Source organism: Pinus tabuliformis, chromosome 5_2 (assembly GCF_031772625.1).
Source record: "Pinus tabuliformis cultivar Carrire ecotype Pingquan chromosome 5_2, CPIR1, whole genome shotgun sequence".
Lineage (NCBI taxonomy): Eukaryota > Viridiplantae > Streptophyta > Pinopsida > Pinales > Pinaceae > Pinus > Pinus tabuliformis.
The window spans coordinates 944,493,893-944,516,345 of record NC_142306.1 but is presented as its reverse complement, the minus strand read 5'-3'; the positions used below and the strand labels follow the sequence as shown (position 1 = coordinate 944,516,345).

Below are 22,453 nucleotides of genomic sequence, written 5' to 3'. Positions count from 1 at the left end.
CAATGGTAACTTATCTATGAGAAGATGATGACACACCTTGAATTGTATTACAATGAGGATATGCGACTTTTATATCATGAAGAATAAATAAGAAAACCCTAAACATCCAAAAACCTAATCCTAGGAGATGAAGTGTCAAAGGCTTATGTGCCTTGATGGGGTAAGTAGGAATAACAATTTCCTTGGGTCATAACTCTCGCACATGATCTTCGTTTGATGCACATGATATCTCGTTGCAAAGGCCTATCTCAGGAGTACAATGCCCTGCCTATTTCCCCAAAAGATGTCCTTTAGGGCCTCAAAAGAGTTTCGAAAGTTCATGACCTAAAAGCTACCAAAAACAGAAAACCATGCTGCAAAATAGGAAACTGTGTTGTGAGCTAGGTGGAATAGGTGGGTGGCCATTGATATCCACCATAATCATTATTTGTGAAAGTTGCTTTATTTACAATGTTATATATTTTTTATTCATTCAATTGACATAAGAATAAACTCATCATGTTATTTGCACTAATTAAATTTGGGTGGGGAGGATAATAATTATTCCTTTTAACTAGCCAAGATAAACTTAATTAACATCATATCCTAACAAGTTATCATAAATTCATGTCATTTTGAAAAAACTTTAAATAATCCAAATCAGAATATTATTGTTATTATTTAACATAAATAAGTGAAATGATAGTTTAAAAAAAAATCAAAACTTTGATTATAAATGAGTGAAATGATAGTTTAAAAAAAAATCAAAACTTTGATTATTGAAAATTTATTGTTATATTAATAAAATTATTACATTACATCCATTTTATCATAAATTATGATCTAATAACATATTTAGAAATTTAATAACATATTTAGAAATTAGATAAATATTATTGTTAATTTTAAAAATATATATGTTTTTATCATAAATTATGATCTAATAACATATTTAGAAATTAGATAAATATTATGGTTAATTTTAAAAAATATATATGTTCTTATTTTAATATGGGTAAATTAACGTATTACTGACACAAAAGACACAAAATAAAGTAGAAATATTGTTAGTGGAAAAAGTTGATGCCCATCTTGGTCTGTTAGTCAGAATGCTTTTAAGATTAGATGAAGTGAGAAGAAATATCCCAAAACACTAAAAAAATGTTTTCAAAGAAGTTGGAGAACAATCTCACTTTTAATCCTATTTTTTTAGGGCAGCGTCATGGAGTGCATGTTACAATACTTCCCAAGCGCTCCATTACTTGTTCTATTACTTTTCCTGGGTTGGAGTTTCAAAATTTATAAGCAGTTTTTTTTATAGGTTGAAAAATTTATTATAATTCAGTTGTCAAATTGATAGTGAGGATAGCTATTTCTAATTGTTATCAGCAAATGCAAGTTGATTCATTATTGTTATTCAAGGAAAACCAGATCATCTGGAATACCTTGGTCTGTAATGGGCAGGGTTTCACTCGTACCCAAATGCCTCTGGGTCTTGGGGGGTTGTTTCCTTATATCCAAAGAAGACTAGCTCTTAGCAAACAGAAACCGTTTTAAAGTATACTCCAAGGCCATTTTCACACCTAACACTGTCTTCACAATTTAAACATTTTTCTTAAGGTTTTGCTAAATCTTTAACAATGGCAAATAACCCGGTGAGGGGCGGTCAAATTCCATCCCTGCAAGTTCGCCCAATGCAGTCATTTCATCAGCATAATCCATTTTTTGAGTTCATTATGTCATTGTCGATCATGTTGAAATCTAATTTCAACTACGCACCCAAAACCAGAGCAGCGTCGGATGCCTACTCAGCAGCGCGGTGGATTGACTAGAATTCGGCACCGGAATTTTCTCGGAGCGATTTGGCGACGGCGGAATATTCCGACAAGGAGCTCCGATATAATATGGAGGCAACGCGTGTCACCCGCATGACATAAGCCAAAGTCACTTTTTCGGACGTTAAAGCCCTGCTGCAAACTGCCTTCCGATATCAATCTCCGCCGTCCGATCTCCTCGCGCATCCTCAGCCGTCGATCGCGTAAGGTGCATACGGGCCTGCAGCAAATCAATGCATTGCGTGGAGTGTTTGTCTTTTTTTGTGTTGACCGCCGGATGGATGAACTTATGGTTTTTAATATTGTTCGTATTGTTTGGTGGAGGCCCGTTTTAAATGGTTATGGGCACATTATCATATATATTTTTATATATACGTAGCTTTGGTGAAGACCCATTAATATGGGTATGGGCGTATAGTTTTATATATTTTTATATGTTTTATATATATTATGTAAGCCCGCAGGTGGTCATTGTTAGGTGCATTTTTATGGGTATTGTGCCTGCGCACATTTTGTATTGTAATGGTGTGTGATGCTCGTGGGTTGTAATATGCGTTGAGCATTTTTGTAATATGAGAGCTGGGGGGAGCGTTTTAAAGAAAAGAGAGAGTGCACAGCAGTGCATGAAGAAAATAGCAGAATGTTATTGTTGCACATGGGAGAAGTGTAAGGTGCAGCAGCGAAAGAGCAGGGAGAGCTCAGAATGAAGACCAGCACGCGAAGCAGGGAAAATATTGCACAGCAATGCATAAGTTTTTTTAATGAATTGGGTATGCATTGAAATGCAAGAGAAAAGAACGCACAGGTATTTTTTTAATGGTGAATGTAATGAAATTTTTACTGTGTATGTAAAAATTTGTTTTACAACAATAATGTAAAAATGGGTTTTACAGCAGTAAACCCAGCACAGTGAACTCTCAGGTGGAGAGAAAAGACAGAGTTTTTGTTTTGATGGGTGAAAGTAATTTTTGGTAAATCCCTATGAGTGAAAGAGGATGAAGTTTGTAACAGTTTTTGTTTTAAGCAATGAAAATGTTTTATGGCTGTGTAATGGACTGTTATGAGTATATTTGTTTTAAAGCTTCCCTGTGCACAAAGATTCTGGAACAGTGGAAACAGAGCCCTGCCTCTGTGGTGTTAAGTTTGTTTGGTTTTGGTATTTTCCCATTGAAAAATACCCAACAGTGGTATCAGAGCTAGTCCAGGCTCTTTGAAGACTCAAAGAAGCTGAAGGAAGGTGTTGTTGCAGCAGTGAAACCTCTCCAGCAGTGTGAAGACTCAGCCAAAAGAGTTAAGGTATTTTTCAAAGCTTTCCTTTCTGTTACTGTTAAAGAAACAGTCAGTGATTTAAAAGAAAACACAGTCAAGTATTTAAAGCCTAGATAAGAATGGCAAGGTCAAAGAAGAAAGCCTCCAGGGCTGTTAAAAATGTGTCTCCCCCCTCTACTAAACTAGAAGGCAATCCATTAGAATACATTCTATTTGAAACCCCAAAGTTTGATGGAAACTTTGATGTATGGGAAATAAAGATGAGGGCTTTCCTAATGTTTGAGGGGATTGAAGTCTGGGAGTCAGTGATTGATGACAGCAAGATGGATAAAGAATCCATGGAGTATGATGCACAAGCAGCAAAGACTATCTTGGATGGACTGCCTGATTCTATAAAGAAGAATCTAGGAAAATATTCATCAGCAAAGGATATATGGGACAGACTGCATGACCTTCATGCAAAGGGAGCACTGACCATGACAATGAGTCAAGAAGAAACTTATGAACCCATTATAGAAGCTGAGAATGAGAAACTTAACTTCATCAAGGTTCAAGTAAAAGAAAGGGATGAAGAACTTGCCAAGCTCAAGAAGGAGCTTGATCAATGCAAGAGGAAACATCATGAAGAAGTCATATACATGACAAATCAGCTGAATGAAGCAAAGAAGCAGGAAGACGCCTTGTCAAGTCAACTTGAACAAAGGCACAAGAGAGTGAACAAGTTTGTAGAAGAGATTGGACAGTACAAGGTAGAGGTCTCCTCCCTTAAGTCTGAATTACAAGAAGCCAGGAAGCAGGCACAAGGAGCTCAGAAGAAAATGGAGAGCAGTCAAGCAGAAATCTCCAAAATGAAGATAGATATTATCTCCTTCAAAATAGTAGCAGCTGAAGCTACTCGTAGCAAGGAAGAAACTGAGGGACAACTAGCAAAGAAAAATAATGAATGTGAAAAGTTAGAAGAAGAGATTGTCCTCCTCAGGAAGAAGGTTGAAGGGATGAACAAAATGATGAAGAGCTCTCAAGCTTTGGATGACATGCTCAGCTATCACAGATCTCCATCTGATAAATCAGGACTTGGGTATGTAGGTGAATCCTCAAACAAGGATGATGATGCTTTAAGCAAAGGAGATGTGAAGAAGCCAGAAGGAAGCTGTGATGCTTCTAGTTCCAGCAAAGGCAAGGAGAAAAATGAAGGCAGCAATAGAAGAAATCCAGCTCCAAGAAGAAATGTAGCTGATGTCAAAAAGGCAAGAGGCAATGGTGATCATCAAAGGATCTCAAGGCAGCAAGGCTTCAGAAGTACATCAAGGAAACCTCCATCTCCCAGGTACCAAAGTTCATTTTATGGTTATTGTTATTCTTGTTCAAACTTTGGTCATATGGCAAAAGACTGTAGAGCATTTCATGGAGATAACTGTTGTGGTCTTCGACAACCTCCAAGAAACAATTTTAGAAGAAATCATGAAATGTCATTCATGAAAAATGTAGAATGTTTCAAGTGTCATAACATTGGGCATATGGCACGAGATTGTAACTTGACATGGGCTCTTACACAAGCTAGATCCATGCAAAAGAAGAAAGTTACACAAGTATGGAGAAGAAAAGAAATACAGTGTGAAAGCCCCTTAAGCAACGCAGCTGGATCTAAATTTATTTTGAGAAGAGTCTGCCAAAAGAAGACAAGCATACATTAAAGGGGAGCTTGTAAATTTTTTTGTTTGCTGAACTGTATTAACAGTCATTTGTTGATGGAGGATGTATTGCAGTGCAACAGTGATGAAATCAGCAATGTTTTTGCTTTGTGTTTATGCAATATGCACAGAAATGCATAAAGAAGAAAAGATGGCAGCGCTGAAATGTAAAGAGCAGCAGCGAGATAAGAGAAAAATGCAAAGCATGGAGACCTTCACAGCAGTGGGAAGATAGAGCATAAGACAGCAGTTTGGAAATTTTTTTTTTGGAGCACATAGATTAGAATGAACAGCAGTTTGAATTTTTTTGTGGTGCACATGCATTGAAATGCATAGCAATGGAATGTAGTTTTCCTTTCTATGTAATGTGAGAGAACATACTCACAGCAGAGTGAGTATAATACACAGCAGATGGAAATGTTTTGTATTGGGAATGAAAATGCAAAGCAGTGAGAAGAAAATGAGAAGAAGGCAAAACGCAGCAGAGCATAAATGCCCAGTGGCTGAGAATGCAATGAAATTTTTCACACAGCAGTGAAAAATGTAATATTTTTTTGTATACAATGCAACATGCAAAGAAATGCATAAAGAAAAACAGGGACAACAGATTTTTAATGCACATGGGTGAATGATAATGTGTGGGGCAGCAGAAAAATGAAAGGAACTGCACAATAGAGCATTGTGAAAAAAAAATGAAGACTAAGATTGTGTGAAGCAAGGGTGCATAAGAAAAGGCAGCAGCCTGTGTTATTTTTTTGTGGAGAATGAAGTGCCAAGAATATGGGCACAGCAGTATGATGAAACAAAAGGCAGCGACAGTGCAAATTGCAGAGGCAACGCAGCAGCAAATAAAAACCCAGGGATGACAGTGTATGGTTATGGGTATGGACAGCAGCATGATGGCAAGAAGGAGAAGCACACAACAATGCAAATGTGAAAAATGCAACAGCAAGAAGTTTTGAACAGCAGCACATGCAAAAGAAATTTTCCTTACAGCAGTAAAGGTAAATGTAATGAATTTGTTGTTCATTGAATTGAAATGCAATATATGCAACAGCAGTGAGTGTAAGAAATGTTTACACACAGCAGTGTAAATTTGTAAATTGGGACAGTGTAATTGTTCCAGAAAAGACAGAGTATTTTGTCTTTGAAAAGTGTGCAAGCAGTGCAAGTGTAGACACAGCAGTGTGGGGTAGACACAGCAAAGAAGATGGCACAACAGTGCAGCAGAGAATATGCAGCAGCATAAAAGAACGGTGCAATGATTATTTGTTTTTGAAACTGCATGTAAAGCAGTGTCTGTTTGTAATCCCTCTGTTAATGAGGAAGGTGCTTTTCAGCACAGTCATTTGGTGAAACCCTCTATTAAAGAGGAAGGTGCTTTTCAGCACAGCGTCAAGGTAAATCCCTCTGTCAAGAGGAAGATGCTTTTTTAGCATACACATGGTAAATCCCTCTATCAAGAGGATGATGCTTTTCAGCATAGTCACAGGTGAATCCCTTTGTCAAGAGGAAGGTGCTCTTCAGCGCATTGTTATGGTGAATCCCTCTGTCATGAGGAAGGTGCTCTTAAGCACAGTTTCAGGTTAATCCCTCTATTAAGAGGAAGACAACTTTGTTTGTTTATGAACTGCATCAGAAGCAGTTGGTGAATCCCTCTATGTGAGGAAGATATTTTTGTAACAGCAGTTGGTAAATCCCTCTATGTGAGGAAGATGTCTTTGTAACAGCAGTGTTGGGGAATCCCTCCATGTGAGGAAGTGCTTGGGTATGTTTGAATGCCCAGCAATTGAAATTAAAGGGGAGTGTTGAAATCTAATTTCAACTACGCACCCAAAACCAGAGCAGCGCCGGATGCCTACTCAGCAGCGCGGTGGATTGACCAGAATTCGGCACCGGAATTTTCTCGGAGCGATTTGGCGACGGCGGAATATTCCGACAAGGAGCTCCGATATAATATGGAGGCAACGCGTGTCACCCGCATGACATAAGCCAAAGTCACTTTCTCGGACGTTAAAGTCCTGCTGCAAACTGCCTTCCGATATCAATCTTCGCCATCCGATCTCCTCGCGCGTCCTCAGCCGTCGATCGCGTAAGGTGCATACAGGCCTGCAGCAAATCAATGCATTGCATGGAGTGTTTGTCTTTTTTTGTGTTGACCGCCGGATGGATGAACTTATGGTTTTTAATGTTGTTCGTATTGTTTGATGGAGGCCCGTTTTAAATGGTTATGGGCACATTATCATATATATTTTTATATATACGTAGCTTTGGTGAAGACCCATTAATATGGGTATGGGCGTATAGTTTTATATATTTTTATATGTTTTATATATATTATGTAAGCCCGCAGGTGGTCATTGTTAGGTGCATTTTTATGGGTATTGTGCCTGCACACTTTTGTATTGTAATGGTGTGTGATGCTCGTGGGTTGTAATATGCGTTGAGCATTTTTGTAATATGAGAGCTGGGGGGAGCGTTTTAAAGAAAAGAGAGAGTGCAATAGCAGAATGTTATTGTTGCACATGGGAGAAGTGTAAGGTGCAGCAGCGAAAGAGCAGGGAGAGCTCAGAATGAAGACCAGCACGTGAAGCAGGGAAAATATTGCCCAGCAGTGCATAAGTTTTTTTAATGAATTGGGTATGCATTGAAATGCAAGAGAAAAGAACGCACAGGTATTTTTTTAATGGTGAATGTAATGAAATTTTCACTGTGTATGTAAAAATTTGTTTTACAACAGTAATGTAAAAATGGGTTTTACAGCAGTAAACCCAGCACAGTGAACTCTCAGGTGGAGAGAAAAGACAGAGTTTTTGTTTTGATGGGTGAAAGTAATTTTTGGTAAATCCCTCTGAGTGAAAGAGGATGAAGTTTGTAACAGTTTTTGTTTTAAGCAATGAAAATGTTTTATAGCTGTGTAATGCACTGTTATGAGTATATTTGTTTTAAAGCTTCCCTGTGCACAAAGATTCTGGAACAGTGGAAACAGAGCCCTGCGTCTGTGGTGTTAAGTTTGTTTGGTTTTGGTATTTTCCCTTTGAAAAATACCCAACAGATCACAGTTACCAATTCTCTGTACATACGTTCGCTGACCCAAGAATTTATACTGTTTTCCACATATGTCAGAGTGAGCTTAATGCCATATTCCATGTTATCGACGAATAGGGCGTTTATTTGCGCGGTCAATTCACAAGTAATGTAGACCCACAGTTTTCCAAACGGCGGTTTTGGCAAGAGACTCGGATATTATCTCAAAAACGACGTGAACATTATCTCAAAAACTAATTAAAAGTAATGTAGGGACCATTTACTCTGTTTACCAAACTGTTTCCATTCTCCATGAAAAGAAATACATGTGAATGCCATGAGAGACGTTCTTGACTCTTTCATGGATTTTTTCAATTAAACATGTGTTCCGCATAATTTCATATGTACACTGATGGGACACAATTTATTTCCACAAACACAGTCAATATTAACGATTGCCTATATAGAATTGGGATATGAATGCTCGCATGCGTATTCAAGGCCACTGGAAAGAAGTTTGGTTTGATTAGGAAAGCAGAGCAATGACAAATTTTAATTATATAGTATACTCAATTAAGTGTATCAGAATTCTTTAAGCACATCCATTGATACATTTATAGCATTATCATTAAATTCACACTTTATTTAAAAATTCCCATATTCAACCTGATTTAAGAATGCTAAATTCACACTTCATTTAAAAAAGTATTTATCTCTTTCTTTTAACCCAACGTTAAAAGTATACAACATACGTTTAAAATACATATATATATATATATATTTGCTTTAAACAAACATATTTTAACACAAACTTTCCAAAGTTTGTCCCAACCTTCATGGTCTAATGCTGCAGATTTTTCTCTCTATGAACCTCAAGAACCCCAGTCAAATTATTGCTGTAACACTCAAATAATTCATTCGGTTCAATGTAATGCGTTGTTGTTTCCAAATAAGGGCGTTCAGGTTAGATCCGCCCCTATTATATACATATCAATCGGATTACATAGGCCAGTGGGTGAAACCAAGGACATAACCCATTTAATCCACTCCTTTCCTTGGGTCACTACAGTTATGAATGACCGCAGCATTACACCCCTAGCTCGTGAAACCAAGGACATAACCCATTTAATCCACTTCTTTCCTTGGGTCACTACAGTTATGAATGAACGCAGCATTACACCCCTAGTTCGTGAAAATCCTTGTCTTAGACAGGTCCAAATGTATCACAGTCTAGCCTAGAGACTAGTAGCATGCGTACAAGGAGAGCTGAGAGCTTCATTGCTTCTAATACAAGGAAGCTTTATTTTTTTGGCTTTTAATTACTTAATGGCTAGTTTCTTTAACAATTTTTTTTTTCACAAGGGAAAAAACGCTAATTTGTATTATAGAAAGCCAATTCATCAAGTCACCATGTCTCTGGCCACAAACCAAAATTGTGAATATTGCCTCAATACCCTGAGTCAAAGACATAGAATAATAACCATCTGAAAACAGAGAAACTGAGCATATGTATATGATGACAGCAACTGTGAGCATATAAATGTCCAAGGTTTTACCAAAAGCAAAGAAAAGATAATATATCAGTTCTCAACTTGTGCACAGATTGCAATAAGACCATCCAAGATAAACAAAACAGAAAGCAAAACAGTGTCATAGATCAGCACCCGGGGAGAGCGATGTCGTCCTCAGCTATAATAATGTTGTGTATTTGCAAAGAGAAATGTATCAATCCTACCACAACACTTATTTCGAGCTCCGCTGTGGAGTTGTGTTCCTATGGATGTGCTGAAAGGTAGTATGTTGGAATGATGACGGAGCCAGCTCTTCAGATGTGGATGAGAAATTGTGAAAGTACTATTCATATCATTGATAAGAATGTGTGAGTCTAAAAATATGAATGTTTTGGATATCAAGAAACTTTACCAACCATAATAAATCTTATAAAGATGATTTCAGCCCTCATCTTGGTGCCATTTCCTCGGACAAATATAATTTTTACTATGCGCAGCCATGCACGGCATCCATAAATACGAGTTTGGCCAAAATATCCTGCAAAGAAAGTGATGTGTGGAGGGGAGTTTCTGAAACTTAAATCTTTTACCAGTGTCTGCTTTTTCTCCAGTGACACTATCCAATATGGTATATTATTAACAATTTTATTATTGATATTAAGTAGCATGTTTTTTTTCAGAGAAAAAAACCTTCATAGTTTATATTAAGAAAATATAATGATCTGATACATAAAGTAGATGGGAACAGATTTTCCAGGTATACCAGCAAGCAGCCAGGTACACCAAAAAACTAGAATCCACAATAAAATATCATATCAATCAAAACCATTCAGATTGTATTGTTTGAGACCAGTCAGCCAAAAAAAGCAGTCAAAAACTGAAAAATATTACAAGATTGATCACATTCAGAAGCAAACACCGTGCCATCCACTGGAAAAGAGACACATTTAACTAAGATCCTGGATCAGCCATTATTTGACTGTTGACGGCCAAAAGCAAAGAAGTCATGGCATGCCATAATACGCAGCAGAATTTAGTTCAGAGGCGCCTTTGAGTCTTAAAATATGTTAGCATTCCTCCATTTCCACAAGAACCAGCAGAAAATGATAAACAAAGTTCGCATGTCTACACTATCCAATATACTATATTATTAAAAAAAAAATTGATATTAAGTAGCATGTCTACACTATCCAATACGCTATATTATTAACAATTTTATTGATATTAAGTGGCATGTTCTAAAAAATAATGACGTTTCTTGCCTTCCAGATTTCCCAAAATACAAAGAGAAATACAAAGAGAGGAATGGCCTGTTGTCCTCTAATCTTCTTACTCCACCATAACAGACATGAATCTATAATGTCATGTATCAATAGAGGGAAAGCAAAGAAGTTTGAGATCCTGATCCATAACTGAGCGGCAATCAGACAATCCAACAACAAATGTAAGTTTGTTTCCCCTTTGTCAATTTAACTGTACAGGTTTTGTCAAATTTAAGCTTTCTATTTTAATTTTGTTTTTGCGTCAAATTCTTATAGAAAATTGAAAAAACCAAAAATCTGCTTTCAGTTTTCCAAATTGTATAATTAAATTTTTTATTTCAAATTTTTCTTCCCAAAAAAGCCCACTTAATTAGAATATGCTTCTTATCAGAGTTCTCCCGACCTTAAAATCAACTTGCTACCAAAATTCTTGGAACGTGTGACACTGCAATTAATGGTCATTATCATTTGTAACATCAGAATTTGGAAGCACCATCTGATTATTCGATGGATAGCTCCAACTTCCTGCAGAGAGAGTTAATTAACAACTGCTAACCAGCCCCAAATTACAGGTTGCGAAATATCTCATAATTTTTACCTTATATGCAAAATGTCAGTCATATTTCAACCCGGGGACTTGCAGAGAGTTTTGGTATTGAGTCGCATCAAGCCACGTGGTTGAGAAGATAAAAACAAAAGTATCAGAAAGACGCGTGGAGTACCCGTTACCACCACGCTTATTCTGTGGATGCTGCCGGTTGGAATTTCAAAATGAAACCACCCTTGGTGGTTCCGCCGACTTCATTAGCGGTTTCATGTTTTCAACGAAAAATGCTGAAGGCTGCTGCGAAAAGCGTTGGCGTACACTGATCCATCCTTTTTATTAATGAGCGCGCTCGCTTTCCTGTTTTCACGAAATCTAATCTTCGTGCATCCGCTTCATTTGATATTATACCTCGATCGAGTGTCCAATTCCAATGGTAATACCATCGACCTCTTATCCCTGCTACGATGCATTCATTAATCATCGTGGTAGGGATGTCAAAGACACCTTCGCAAGTGATCTGTACCGTCGTCTTATTGGACAAGGATTGCAAGTCTTGCTGGACAAAGAGGAATTGGAGGAGGGACATCACATTTCTTCGCAAATAGAATCAGCCATTAGAGTAGCTTCTGTCCAAATTGCCATACTCTCTCCGAATTACGCGGAATCATATTGGTGCCTGAATGAGCTCGTTCTTATGGTTAGCTCAGGGTCTACCATTCTTCCAGTGTTTTACCACGTTGAACCTTCTATGGTGCGGTGGGCAATCGGGACTTATGGTGAAGCTCTGCAAAAACTCCAACAGAAGAGAACACGCGACCCTCAAACTGGCGAAGACAAACCACGCTACGACTCAAACACGCTACAAAGTTGGAGAAACGCGCTATCTCATGTTGGGGATATAAATGGTTTCCTGCTGCACAAGTAAGTTTTCAATTCGTTAAATTTATACAAAGAGCTTGATACCCAGCAAAATTTTCGATTACTTATTTTGCTCTTCAATTAATTTAATCGTCAATTTGTTAGATTGATACGCTTGATATTCAGCCGTTTTTTCACTACTTTTTTCGCTGTCTTAACAAATATTATTCAGGGAGAAGGGGGAGCTGTTGGAAAAGGTCGTGAATGGCGTTTTGAAAAATGTTTCAAAAACACCATTGGATGTGGCAAAATATCCAACAGGGTTGGGTGAGAAATTACTAGATTTTGAAAGAACGGTGGTATCGGAGCTGGAGTTGAAGACCGTTGGGGCCAAGATTGTGGGCATTGTAGGCGTGGGTGGAGTTGGTAAAACCACGCTGGCCAAACAATTCTTCAATCTTAAGAGATCACATTATAATGCATCGTCCTTTTTATTTGATGTCAGAGAAAATGCAAGGACAAGGTCTCTACATAATTTGCAGAGTAAGCTCATTCAGGAACTGAAACATAAAGATATCAAAATTGAGAGTTGTGACCAGGGTATAGGAGAACTGAAAAAGCATCTCATATCTTGCAAAGCTCTTATAATTCTAGACGATATAGATCATATGGACCAGATGGACGCGCTTTTGCCGATGAAGGATGTCCTTAGTCCGGAGAGCCTCATTTTGGTTACCTCTCGTGACAAGCATGTCCTAAGAATCTCAGGAGTCAAAGACTCGTCGATTTATAATCTAAGGGGTTTGAATAGACCAGACTCGAAAGAGATATTTTGCTCCTATGCCTTCTATCAGCGTAATCCTTTACCTGGGTTTGCAGATCTGGTAGATAGCTTTGTAACGGCATGTGATGGATTACCATTATCTTTGAAAGTCTTCGGGTCGCTTGTTTGTCAACGGAAAAAGTCTTATTGGGAGGAGATATTGGAACGGCTTCACAAGAGTCTTCCTACTGAAATACAAGAGAGACTCAGTATCAGTTATGAATCTCTCGAAAAAGAGGATCAAAATATATTCTTAGATATTGTTTGTTTTTTCATAGGAGAAGAAATGGATACAGCAATAAGAATATGGGGTATGGTAGGGGTTGAAAATCTAGAAAGCAAGAGTCTTTTGGAGGTGGACAGTGAAAAAAGGATAAAAATGCATGATCATATTAGAGATATGGGTAGAACTTTTGCCAAACAAGCATCAATGCCACATCGTTTTTCTCAGATTAGTGATTTTTTGGAGCAATCATCATCTGTAAGTGCTTAAACCTCAAACCTTTCACTTTAATTCCTTTTCTTTACAGTCACTTTATTTTATTCTAGAAAGATCTCTGTAGTGGATAGTGATACTTTATATATATATGAATGAATAGGGCATAACCGAAGTCCGCGGAATTTCGATGGTTCCTCGCCTGCCGCAGTATTTCCTTTTTACAAGCCCATCTCATCTGAAGGACCCTAAGTATCTGTTTAATAAAGATCGTTATGATTGTATGAATTTGAAAATTCTTGCAACTGAAGGTGATTATTTAGAAGCTATATTGAGGAGGGTTCCGTCAGCACCTCTCATATGGCTCTGCTGGTATCATTGTCCCCACTCTTCCTTGCCTTCTTGGGTTCCCATGGAGAATTTAAGAGTTTTAGAAGTGGCTGGGAGCACATTGGAAATGTTGTGGCAACTTCAATCTCAGGTACGCGAATATGTGCGTTTATTCCTTTTTCACATATCATTTCAATTTGTAGATGAGAGCCCTCTCAATCTTTCTTATAGTTGAAATGTCCACATTGCAGGCGCCGCTCCAGCTGCGAGAGCTAAATATCTTTTCTCCTCTTTCACGCATTCCGAAGTCGATAGGGCAACTGAAGCACCTGGAAAAGATTGTTTTGGGTCGTCAGGTTGACACACTCCCACTCAAAAGTTTGCCGGAGGAATTTTGCCATCTGCACTCGTTGAAATGGTTAACCCTACAAGGGTGTTCAGAGTTGACGTCACTTCCTGATTCTTTCGGAAAGCTGACAAGCCTTCAGCGCATCAATTTGATTTGGGCTTCCAGTTTGAAGACGCTTCCAAATTCTTTTGGAAATTTGGCAGGTCTCCAGCACTTCTTTTTGTCGGCTGCTTTCAGTTTGGAGACACTTCCGAATTCTTTTGGAAATTTATCAAATCTCCAGCACATCGATTGGCGAGGTGCTTCCAGTTTGAAGACGCTTCCGAATTCTTTTGGAAATTTAATAAGTCTCCAGCACTTAAGTTTGTCAGGTGCTTCCAATTTGAAGACGCTTCCGAATTCTTTTGGAAATTTAATAAATCTCCAGCACATCGATTTGGCACATGCTTTCAGGCTGGAGACGCTTCCGAATTCTTTTGGAGATTTAACAAATCTACAGCACTTCAAGTTGTCATATTGTTCCAGGTTGGAGACGCTTCCGAATTCTTTCGGAAATTTACGAAATCTCCAACATATGGATTTGGAGGATGTTTCTAGTTTAAAGACTCTTCCGAAATCTTTTGGGAATTTAGCAAATCTCCAGCACTTCACTTTGTCAGGTACTTGCAGCATGGAGATGTCAGGTGTTTCTAGCTTGGAGATGTCTGGTGTTTCCAGCTTAGAGACGCTTCCGAATTCTTTTGTTTACCTCAAGAGCTTGAAAAGGTTGGGTCTTGAGCGTTGCCCGAAATTGAAATGCTTGCCCGATTCCTTTGGGCTGTTGACTCAGTTGACAGATTTGAGCTTATGTTCTTGTGGAATAGAAGACTTACCAGAAGATCTCTCAAATATGCAAAATCTCGATAGATTGAAATTGTGGGATCTGCCATTTAAAAAGGTTGAAATACTAAAATGGGGAGGGGCGTTCAATAAATTGGACTCTGAAGGCAAATGCATGTTTGGGCTCAAGAGGTTAGTGCTATACCAGGTAAACATATCGGAGGTAGCCTTTCATGAAGGGGTTTGCCCGAACCTTCAATATCTGACTCTGTGGCAGTGCAATGAATTGAGGCAAATCGGAGAGCTTTGTGGTCCGGCAAAACTTCGATATCTCGAAATCATGTGGTGTGCGAACCTAGAGGAGCTGCCAAGTCTTGAAACGTTAACATCTTTGGAGTGGCTTGAAGTCTTTTACTGCCCCAAGCTAAAGAGCATACAAGGGTTGGCACAGCTTACACAGCTTCGGGAAGTAGTTGTTGATGGTTGCCATGAGCTACGGGAGCTGCAAGGTGTGGAACATATGATGTTGGAGGGGCTTGCTATCCATGACTGTCCCAAACTGCAATTGGATCACGCCATAGTTCAACAGCAGCGTCAGCGATTGAAGAGACGACAAAGAGGCAAACGAAACTGCTCGGTTTCTAAAGGGGAAGTTGAAAGTTGATTTAAGAAAATGTAATACAAATTAATGAGGTGATAATGATGGTTAGTTCACATATCGGGTGTTAGATTTTGGTTGTTCTTTCCAGTGCGCTTCGTTAGGTATTTGGTTGTTCTTTCCTGTGCTGGGAATGGGTTCCCGATATTTCAGGAATAATGGATAATTTTGTGGCATCTCATTTTTCCGTTGAGATGCTCTTCGTCTTTTGGTTTTTTTTTTCAAGTTTTTTTGGGTTTTAGCCATGAAATAATATCTAAAACCTGCGATGTAATTTCGGAGCGAGTCTTGTAAGAGTATCTTTTTATTTTTCTAATAGCAAAGATACATTTTTCTTTTGAAAAAAAGTTGACTGGTATGTTTCTATGTTGTCTACACTTTCATTCAGTCACCACTTTCATTCTCTGACTGACATCTGATCTTCTGCTGTTCGACATCTTCTGCTGTTTGACATCTGGCACAAATTTTCCTCTTTCCATTTGACATCTGTTTCTCACATGCATCATTATTCCAGGTTTCTCATCAGCTTGGGTTAGTTATGGCCGTAACCACCTTACCCCTAACCGCATTCTCGCCTCATTTGCCTCTGCGTGCCCGGAGGAGCTCTGCTCACGACCGACGACATTGATGATTTGTGGCAGCGATCCCCTGTAAGTACTTCAATCATTCTAACATTAACCTGTTGCTCTGTTTTAGTTTTTAGCTGCTTCAAAGAGAAAAACTCGTTGCTCTGTTTCTTTATTTGCTGTTTGACAGTTTGTTCATAAAGAATCGGCAGGTAATAACCAAGGTGCAGGGAATTAAGATGGTTCGTGTCCTCAGTTATTTCTATCACGTTCGGGAACCAGAATCAGACGAAGAAGTCACATGGTTCAAAAATTGGTGTGATAAGGTTTTGGGAAACGGTCTGAGGAAGTTGATCGACCCTATACGATATCGTTTCAGGAAGTTACAACTTGTTGCAACCGAAGGTCGTCATTTAGAAAGCATGCTGAGGAGGGTAGAGTCACCAAACCTGATATGGCTACGCTGGAACAACTGTCCCTTCTCTTGCCTGCCTCCCTGGATTCCGATGAAGAATATAAGGGTTTTAGAAGTGGTATGAACCAAATTGAAAAAGCTGTGGCAAGCAGAATCTCAGGTTAGGGCTAAAGACAATTTTGTATTTATTCTCTATTATGGTAGATTGTTGCTGGAATTGCTATACTAGCACAGACTCTCGAATGCATTTGAAAGATTTTGTAAATAAAGGCTATCATCTCTGTATTTTTCTTACTGTTGAAAGATGAATATTGCGTGACAGGCACCTCTGGAGTTGCGGGGGTTACATGTTTATGCTCCTCTTTCAATGGACTTTGGACGGATGAAGCACATCGAAAGATTGTGGTGTACCAAAGTCACACCAGCCTCTCAAGTGAACAAGCAACCACGGATAAATTTGGGAATTTGGAATAAATCTCATGGTACATGGTGATCACCAATTTTATGAACTTTACAAATACGAAGAATAATTTTTAGGTTTTCAAAACTCAAAAGCATGGCTGGCCTGCAAAAGAGAATTAATATGACATTTCTGTATGGTACTTATCTCCAGACTTTGTATTTTGTTATGGTATATTGACTCCTTAGAAATTCAACAGAATGGTGTGGAGCCAGAATTCTTTATTTATATTATCTATCAGAACGATTTTCAATGGATTCACTTACTCTTCACATTCGAACTGGATATCCGCATTGTGCGCCCACAGACATATCGTAAAGGGGGAGAGAATGGAGCCTAGATTTTCGCATTATTTGGCTGTGTGATGACACCATATTCTTTTTCTCAAAAGGTGTTTTCCCATTTTAATGCCCGCCATGTGATATCCTCTGCTATCTTTCTCTTTTCAGTTCTTCACGGGATCTACATGCAATTTGTAATGAATTGATTCTGAGTTTTATTTTCCAGATTCATCACATTGGGTTAGTTATGGCCGTAACCACTTTACCCATAACCACATTTGCCTTCTGCGTGCCCGGAGGAGCTCTGCTCACGACCGACGACATTGATGATTTGTGGCAGCAATCGCCTGTGAGTACTTGAATCATTCTAGCATTAACCTGTTGCTCTGTTTTAGTTTTTTGCTGCTTGAAAGAGAAAAACTCGTTCCGTAACCACTTTACCCATAACCACATTTGCCTTCTGCGTGCCCGGAGGAGCTCTGCTCACGACCGACGACATTGATGATTTGTGGCAGCAATCGCCTGTGAGTACTTGAATCATTCTAGCATTAACCTGTTGCTCTGTTTTAGTTTTTTGCTGCTTGAAAGAGAAAAACTCGTTGCTCTGTTTTCTTTATTCGCTGTTTGACAGTTTGTTCGTAAAGAATCTGCAGGTAATAATCGAGGTGCGGGGAATTAGGGGAATTAGGATGGTTCGGGTCCTCAGTTATTTCTATCACGTTCGGGAACCAGAATCAGATGAAGAAGTCACATGGTTTAAAAATTGGTGTGATGAGGACCCTAAACCATATCGTTTCAGGAAGTTACAACTTGTTGCAACTGAAGACCGTCATTTAGAAAGCATACTGAGGAGGGTAAGGTCACCAAACCTGATATGGCTACGCTGGAACAACTGTCCCTTCTCGGTCACCAAACCTGATATGGCTACGCTGGAACAACTGTCCCTTCTCTTGCCTGCCTCCCTGGATTCCGACGAAGAATATAAGGGTTTTAGAAGTGGTATGAACCAAATTGAAAAAACTGTGGCAAGCAGAATCTCAGGTTAGGGCTAAAGACAATTTTGTATTTATTCTCTTTTTTACTTTGCCGCCCTAATTTATGGTAGATTATTGCTGCAATTGCTATACTAGCACAGGCTCTCGAATGCATTTGAAGGGTTTTGTAGATAAAGGCTATCATCTCTGTATTTTTCTTACCGTTGAAAGATGAATATTGCGTATTTTTCTTACCGTTGAAAGATGAATATTGCGTGGCCCGCAACTCACCGTTGAAAGATGAATATTGCGTGGCCCGCACCTCTGGAGTTGCGGGAGTTACATGTTTATGCCCCTCTTTCAATGTTCCCAAAGTCCATTGGACAGATGAAGCACATCGAAAAGATTGTGGTGTACCAAAGTCACACCAGCCTCTCAAGTGAAACAAGCAACCACGGATAAATTTGGGAATTTGGAATAAATCTCATGGTACATCAGTGATCACCAATTTTATAAACTTTACAAATACAAAGAATAATTTTTAGGTTTTCAAAACTCAAAAGCATGGCTGGCCTGCAAAAGAGAATTAATATGACATTTCTGTATGGTACTAATCTCCAGACTTTGTATTTTGTTATGGTATATTGACTTCTTAGAAATTCAACAGAATGGTGTGGAGCCAGAATTCTTTATTTATATTATCTATCAGAACGATTTTCAATGGATTCACATACTCTTAACATTCGAACTGGATATCCGCATTGTGCGCCCACAGACATATCGTAAAGGGGGAGAGAATGGAGCCTAGATTTTCGCATTATTTGGCTACGTGATGACACCATATTCTTTTTCTCAAAAGGTGTTTTCCCATTTTAATGCCCGCCATGTGATATCCTCTCTGCTATCTTTCTCTTTTCAGTTCTTCACGGGATCTACATGCAATTTGTAATGAATTGATTCTGAGTTTTATTTTCCAGATTCATCACATTGAGATTTTTTTGCTAAGTTTTAAACCTGTAATTCATTTTCGGAAAAAATAAAATAAAATTTCCTAATGAATTATTTGAAATGATCCTTTGAACAGATTTTCCAAGTCCGCAGATAACTCGGGATTGCTGGGAGCAAATTAGTACACCAAATGAATAACTTCTTGAAACCAGATTGAATCTTGATATTAATTAACGCCACACCATCAATCCTTCCTCTGGTTGTGAAGATATCTGAGCGGGCTTCGCCTAGATGGGTGGTTTGTCTGCCCCCACCACCCACTAGCCATCATCTGCCCAATACCAACCCATCCACTGCTAAATTTCTATGATTAGCTCTTTCAAATCAGCTACAATTCTTCTGGTTGACAATCCCATCTCTTTCCATCAACCACTTTTGACACGACTGGTCTTGCATCTGCCACTTCTTCATTGCTTTAAACTTTTGGCTCATAGTTTATGAAGAGTAAAGTAACAGCACCCACCACCTTTGACCCAACATATACGTGTTAAAAAGTAGGATAATAGGTTTAACCCAACCTCTATACGATGTTGGGTCTGTCTGTATCTGCATGCTATATCAGCTTTTTGAGAAAAAAATTGCAGAACTAGATAGAATAGTATACTCCATAATTGCCATGATAAGCAATGTCAATGAGATGAGATTTAGTTCCATCATTGCCCAATTACAGCAACTTCCATCTCAATAAAGCAATTATTGTGGATCTTTGGGTGAAAATTGTATGAATGGTGCTTGACATTGGAATCAAAAGCTGATGGCTGCTCAGTGTCCTATGAGATGGGAGACCACTGCACAACACTGGTGGTTTGCAACACCTTTGGATTGGGCAACAGCCAATGGATACTTTGATGTTGTGAGAGAATTGCTTAGTTTAGATGGAAATCTTCTTATCATGCTCACATCACTAAGAAGAATCAGAAGGCTTGAAGTTGCGTGGGAGGATAAGGCCACCTCCATTGATGCAGCGAAAGGCCGAGGCCTTGTGGCCAGGGAACTTATGGGTGAGTGTGAAACAAGTGATGGGAACAGCCTCATTGATGCAGGGTATGGTGGGTGGTTGCTCTACACTGCTGCTGCTGCAGGGGATGTTGAGTTGGCAAGGTGTCTGTTGACGAGGAAACCATTGTTGGTGTTGGGAGAAGGAGAGTATGGAGTTTCTGACATGTTGTATGCGGCTGCCAGAAGTAAAAATGCTGAAATATTCAGGGAAATCCTTGGGCTTGCCCATGTTATCAAGTTTCTTGGATGCGATCAGGAGGACGATGCAGCAGTATATGAGTCTTCCCCATGAGCAGGGCTGTTCATGCTGCTGCTAGGGGAGGGAGTGTGGAGATTTTGAGAGAGCTTTTCAAAAATTGTCACGATGTTGCCTGGTACAGGGATAGTCAAGGCTCAACTGCATTGCATTCTGCTGCAAGCAAAGGTCAACTTGAGGTGAGGTCTCAAGATATTAAGTTTAACATTTCGTCTAGCCTGAGACAGTATTTTATTATATCAATGAAATGGATTGCTCAATCTGTGAACTTGCCTACGAGCAGTCCAACCTGTGCCTTATATGAAAGGTCAGGACTATTGTCGAGAGTAGCCACAGTTTGGAAACTATAGGAAATTTTAAGGGAGTTTTGGGCATAGCGCATGAAATATTAATATGACTGAAAGACAGTTGTATCTTCTATGCCCTGCCAGATATTTTTGCCATTGTTATTTTGCTGCATATTTTCTTGATTCCACGTGGTTGATTTTGACTTGGTTTGCTTCAGCTGTGTGTCTCAACAGGTTTCAAACTGTAGAGATACTACACTATCAAGGAGAGATGGCAATGAAGTTAAGGGAATGCTATACTCCTGACACACCATAGGGAATGAATAGTATAAAAGATGATCACCTCATTAGGTTTTACGGGTTCGTAGGGTTAATTTAGTCATATAGATGGATATAAAATAGATTTATCAAGTGTCAAGATGGATGAATTCTTTAGAGATGTAATCTTTTTAAATTTAATGAAAAGTTTTGTACCTCAAGGGAAATCAAGGGAATGAAAAGTTTTGTACCTCAAGGGAAATCAAGGGATTTTTAAATTTAATGAAAAGTTTTGTAACTCAAGGGATTTGATCCTTCCACTGAATCCTTCTGAACAGTGGAACACTTGACAAACTCAGTACTAAGATGGATACTTGACAAACTCAACACTAAGATGGATATAGGCGTGTGTATGCATAGTACATACAGACATGTATGTTGCTTTTAATTTATTGATGAGGAATTCTAAATTCTGTTATAATATTTTTAATATTATATTTGGCCAAACTCAACTCAAGTCAGTATTAGACATGAAAGTTGAGCAACTCCTTCACCTGGACTGGACTCCTTATGGCTTTGTAATAATATTTTATAAGTGGTTCATATTAGTAGGCCTTGGTCTGGTCTGGATTAAGGTTTGTCAATTTATTTTCATAACCACGGAGTTTTCTTGTAATATAGAGCGTTATTGGACAATTATATCTTTCTTGTAATATAGAGCGTTATTGGACAATTATATCTTTTATATTCATTGTGTTTTAGCTCGGAGGCATTGTACCTTATATTTAGGTGACTTAGTGCAGGAAACCACATAATGTGCCCACATTTAGGGCAGGTGACTTAGTGCAGGAAACCACATAATGTGCCCACATTTAGGGCAGGCAGTGTGAGACCCATCACTTGGAAGCAGCGTGCTTCTTTTGTGAATCTTGTGCATAATTCATGATATTTTAACTATTTTCTGAACAATCCACAAATTTCTTCTTATTAGGCTATATTCGGTTGTACTCACTGTGCTTGTGCAGGCAGTGTGAGACCTATCACTTGGAAGCAGTGTGCTTCTTTTGTGAATCTTGTGCATAATTCATGATATTTTAACTATTTTCTGAACAATCCACAAATTTCTTTTTATTAGGCTATATTCAGTTGTACTCACTGTGCTTGTGCAGTTTTGCACATTATAGGGAATCACTTTCAGTAATCTTCTCTAAAACTATTAGAAAATTTGTTGGAGAATATTCAATACTGTCCTTAGTATAGGGAAAATACTCAAATCTATTGAGCTAATATGCATAGTTGGCTTACAGAAATTAAATATATAAGTAAGAATATAGGCCATCAAACATATGTCGAGTAGTGGCCATTACACATGACAAACACGCTATTCAAACACTATGTATAGCTTTCAATAAATTTGTGAGTCTAATGCATGAAAGGGTAGAGCTATTGAATCTGAAAGTTCACACATTCCTTCAGTCCAGCCATTCGCCATGTATTTCGCTCACTTAATTTACCCTGTGCAGACCTCTTTTAAAGGCTGAATCTGCCTTTTTCA

At 38.6% G+C, this 22,453-nt stretch overlaps 2 protein-coding genes across 3 annotated transcripts; both read left to right on the top strand.

The window, feature by feature from the left end:
* The first annotated feature begins 11,498 nt into the window (after window positions 1–11,498).
* On the top strand, window positions 11,499–17,443 carry LOC149162377 (disease resistance protein RML1B-like). The gene is made up of 8 exons (XM_089437240.1): window positions 11,499–12,042; window positions 12,212–13,283; window positions 13,402–13,719; window positions 13,820–16,044; window positions 16,164–16,535; window positions 16,698–16,857; window positions 17,035–17,226; window positions 17,343–17,443. Exons 1-4 carry the CDS (start codon window positions 11,552–11,554, stop codon window positions 15,398–15,400), a joined length of 3,462 nt encoding a protein of 1,153 aa, XP_089293366.1. The 5' UTR covers window positions 11,499–11,551; the 3' UTR covers window positions 15,401–16,044; window positions 16,164–16,535; window positions 16,698–16,857; window positions 17,035–17,226; window positions 17,343–17,443.
* Window positions 17,444–17,522: 79 nt separating this feature from the next.
* Window positions 17,523–20,533, top strand: LOC149162376 (uncharacterized). Of its 2 annotated transcripts, none has more exons than XM_089437242.1 (2): window positions 17,523–17,640; window positions 17,770–20,533. In XM_089437242.1, exon 2 carries the CDS (start codon window positions 19,853–19,855, stop codon window positions 20,387–20,389), a length of 537 nt encoding a protein of 178 aa, XP_089293368.1. In that variant the 5' UTR covers window positions 17,523–17,640; window positions 17,770–19,852; the 3' UTR covers window positions 20,390–20,533. The 2 variants fall into 2 exon arrangements, with proteins under 2 accessions (XP_089293368.1, XP_089293367.1); XM_089437241.1 differs by having other exon boundaries at window positions 17,543–17,640; window positions 17,761–20,533.
* The last annotated feature ends 1,920 nt before the right edge of the window (window positions 20,534–22,453 follow it).

Coding starts and splice junctions, on each gene's coding strand:
- LOC149162377 (XM_089437240.1), top strand. CDS start 11,552: ATGGTAATACCATCGACCTCTTATCCCTGCTACGATGCATTCATTAAT. Junction 13,284..13,401: donor TTTTGGAGCAATCATCATCT/GTAAGTGCTTAA, acceptor ATGAATGAATAG/GGCATAACCGAAGTCCGCGG. Junction 13,720..13,819: donor TGTGGCAACTTCAATCTCAG/GTACGCGAATAT, acceptor TCCACATTGCAG/GCGCCGCTCCAGCTGCGAGA.
- LOC149162376 (XM_089437242.1), top strand. CDS start 19,853: ATGGCTGCTCAGTGTCCTATGAGATGGGAGACCACTGCACAACACTGG.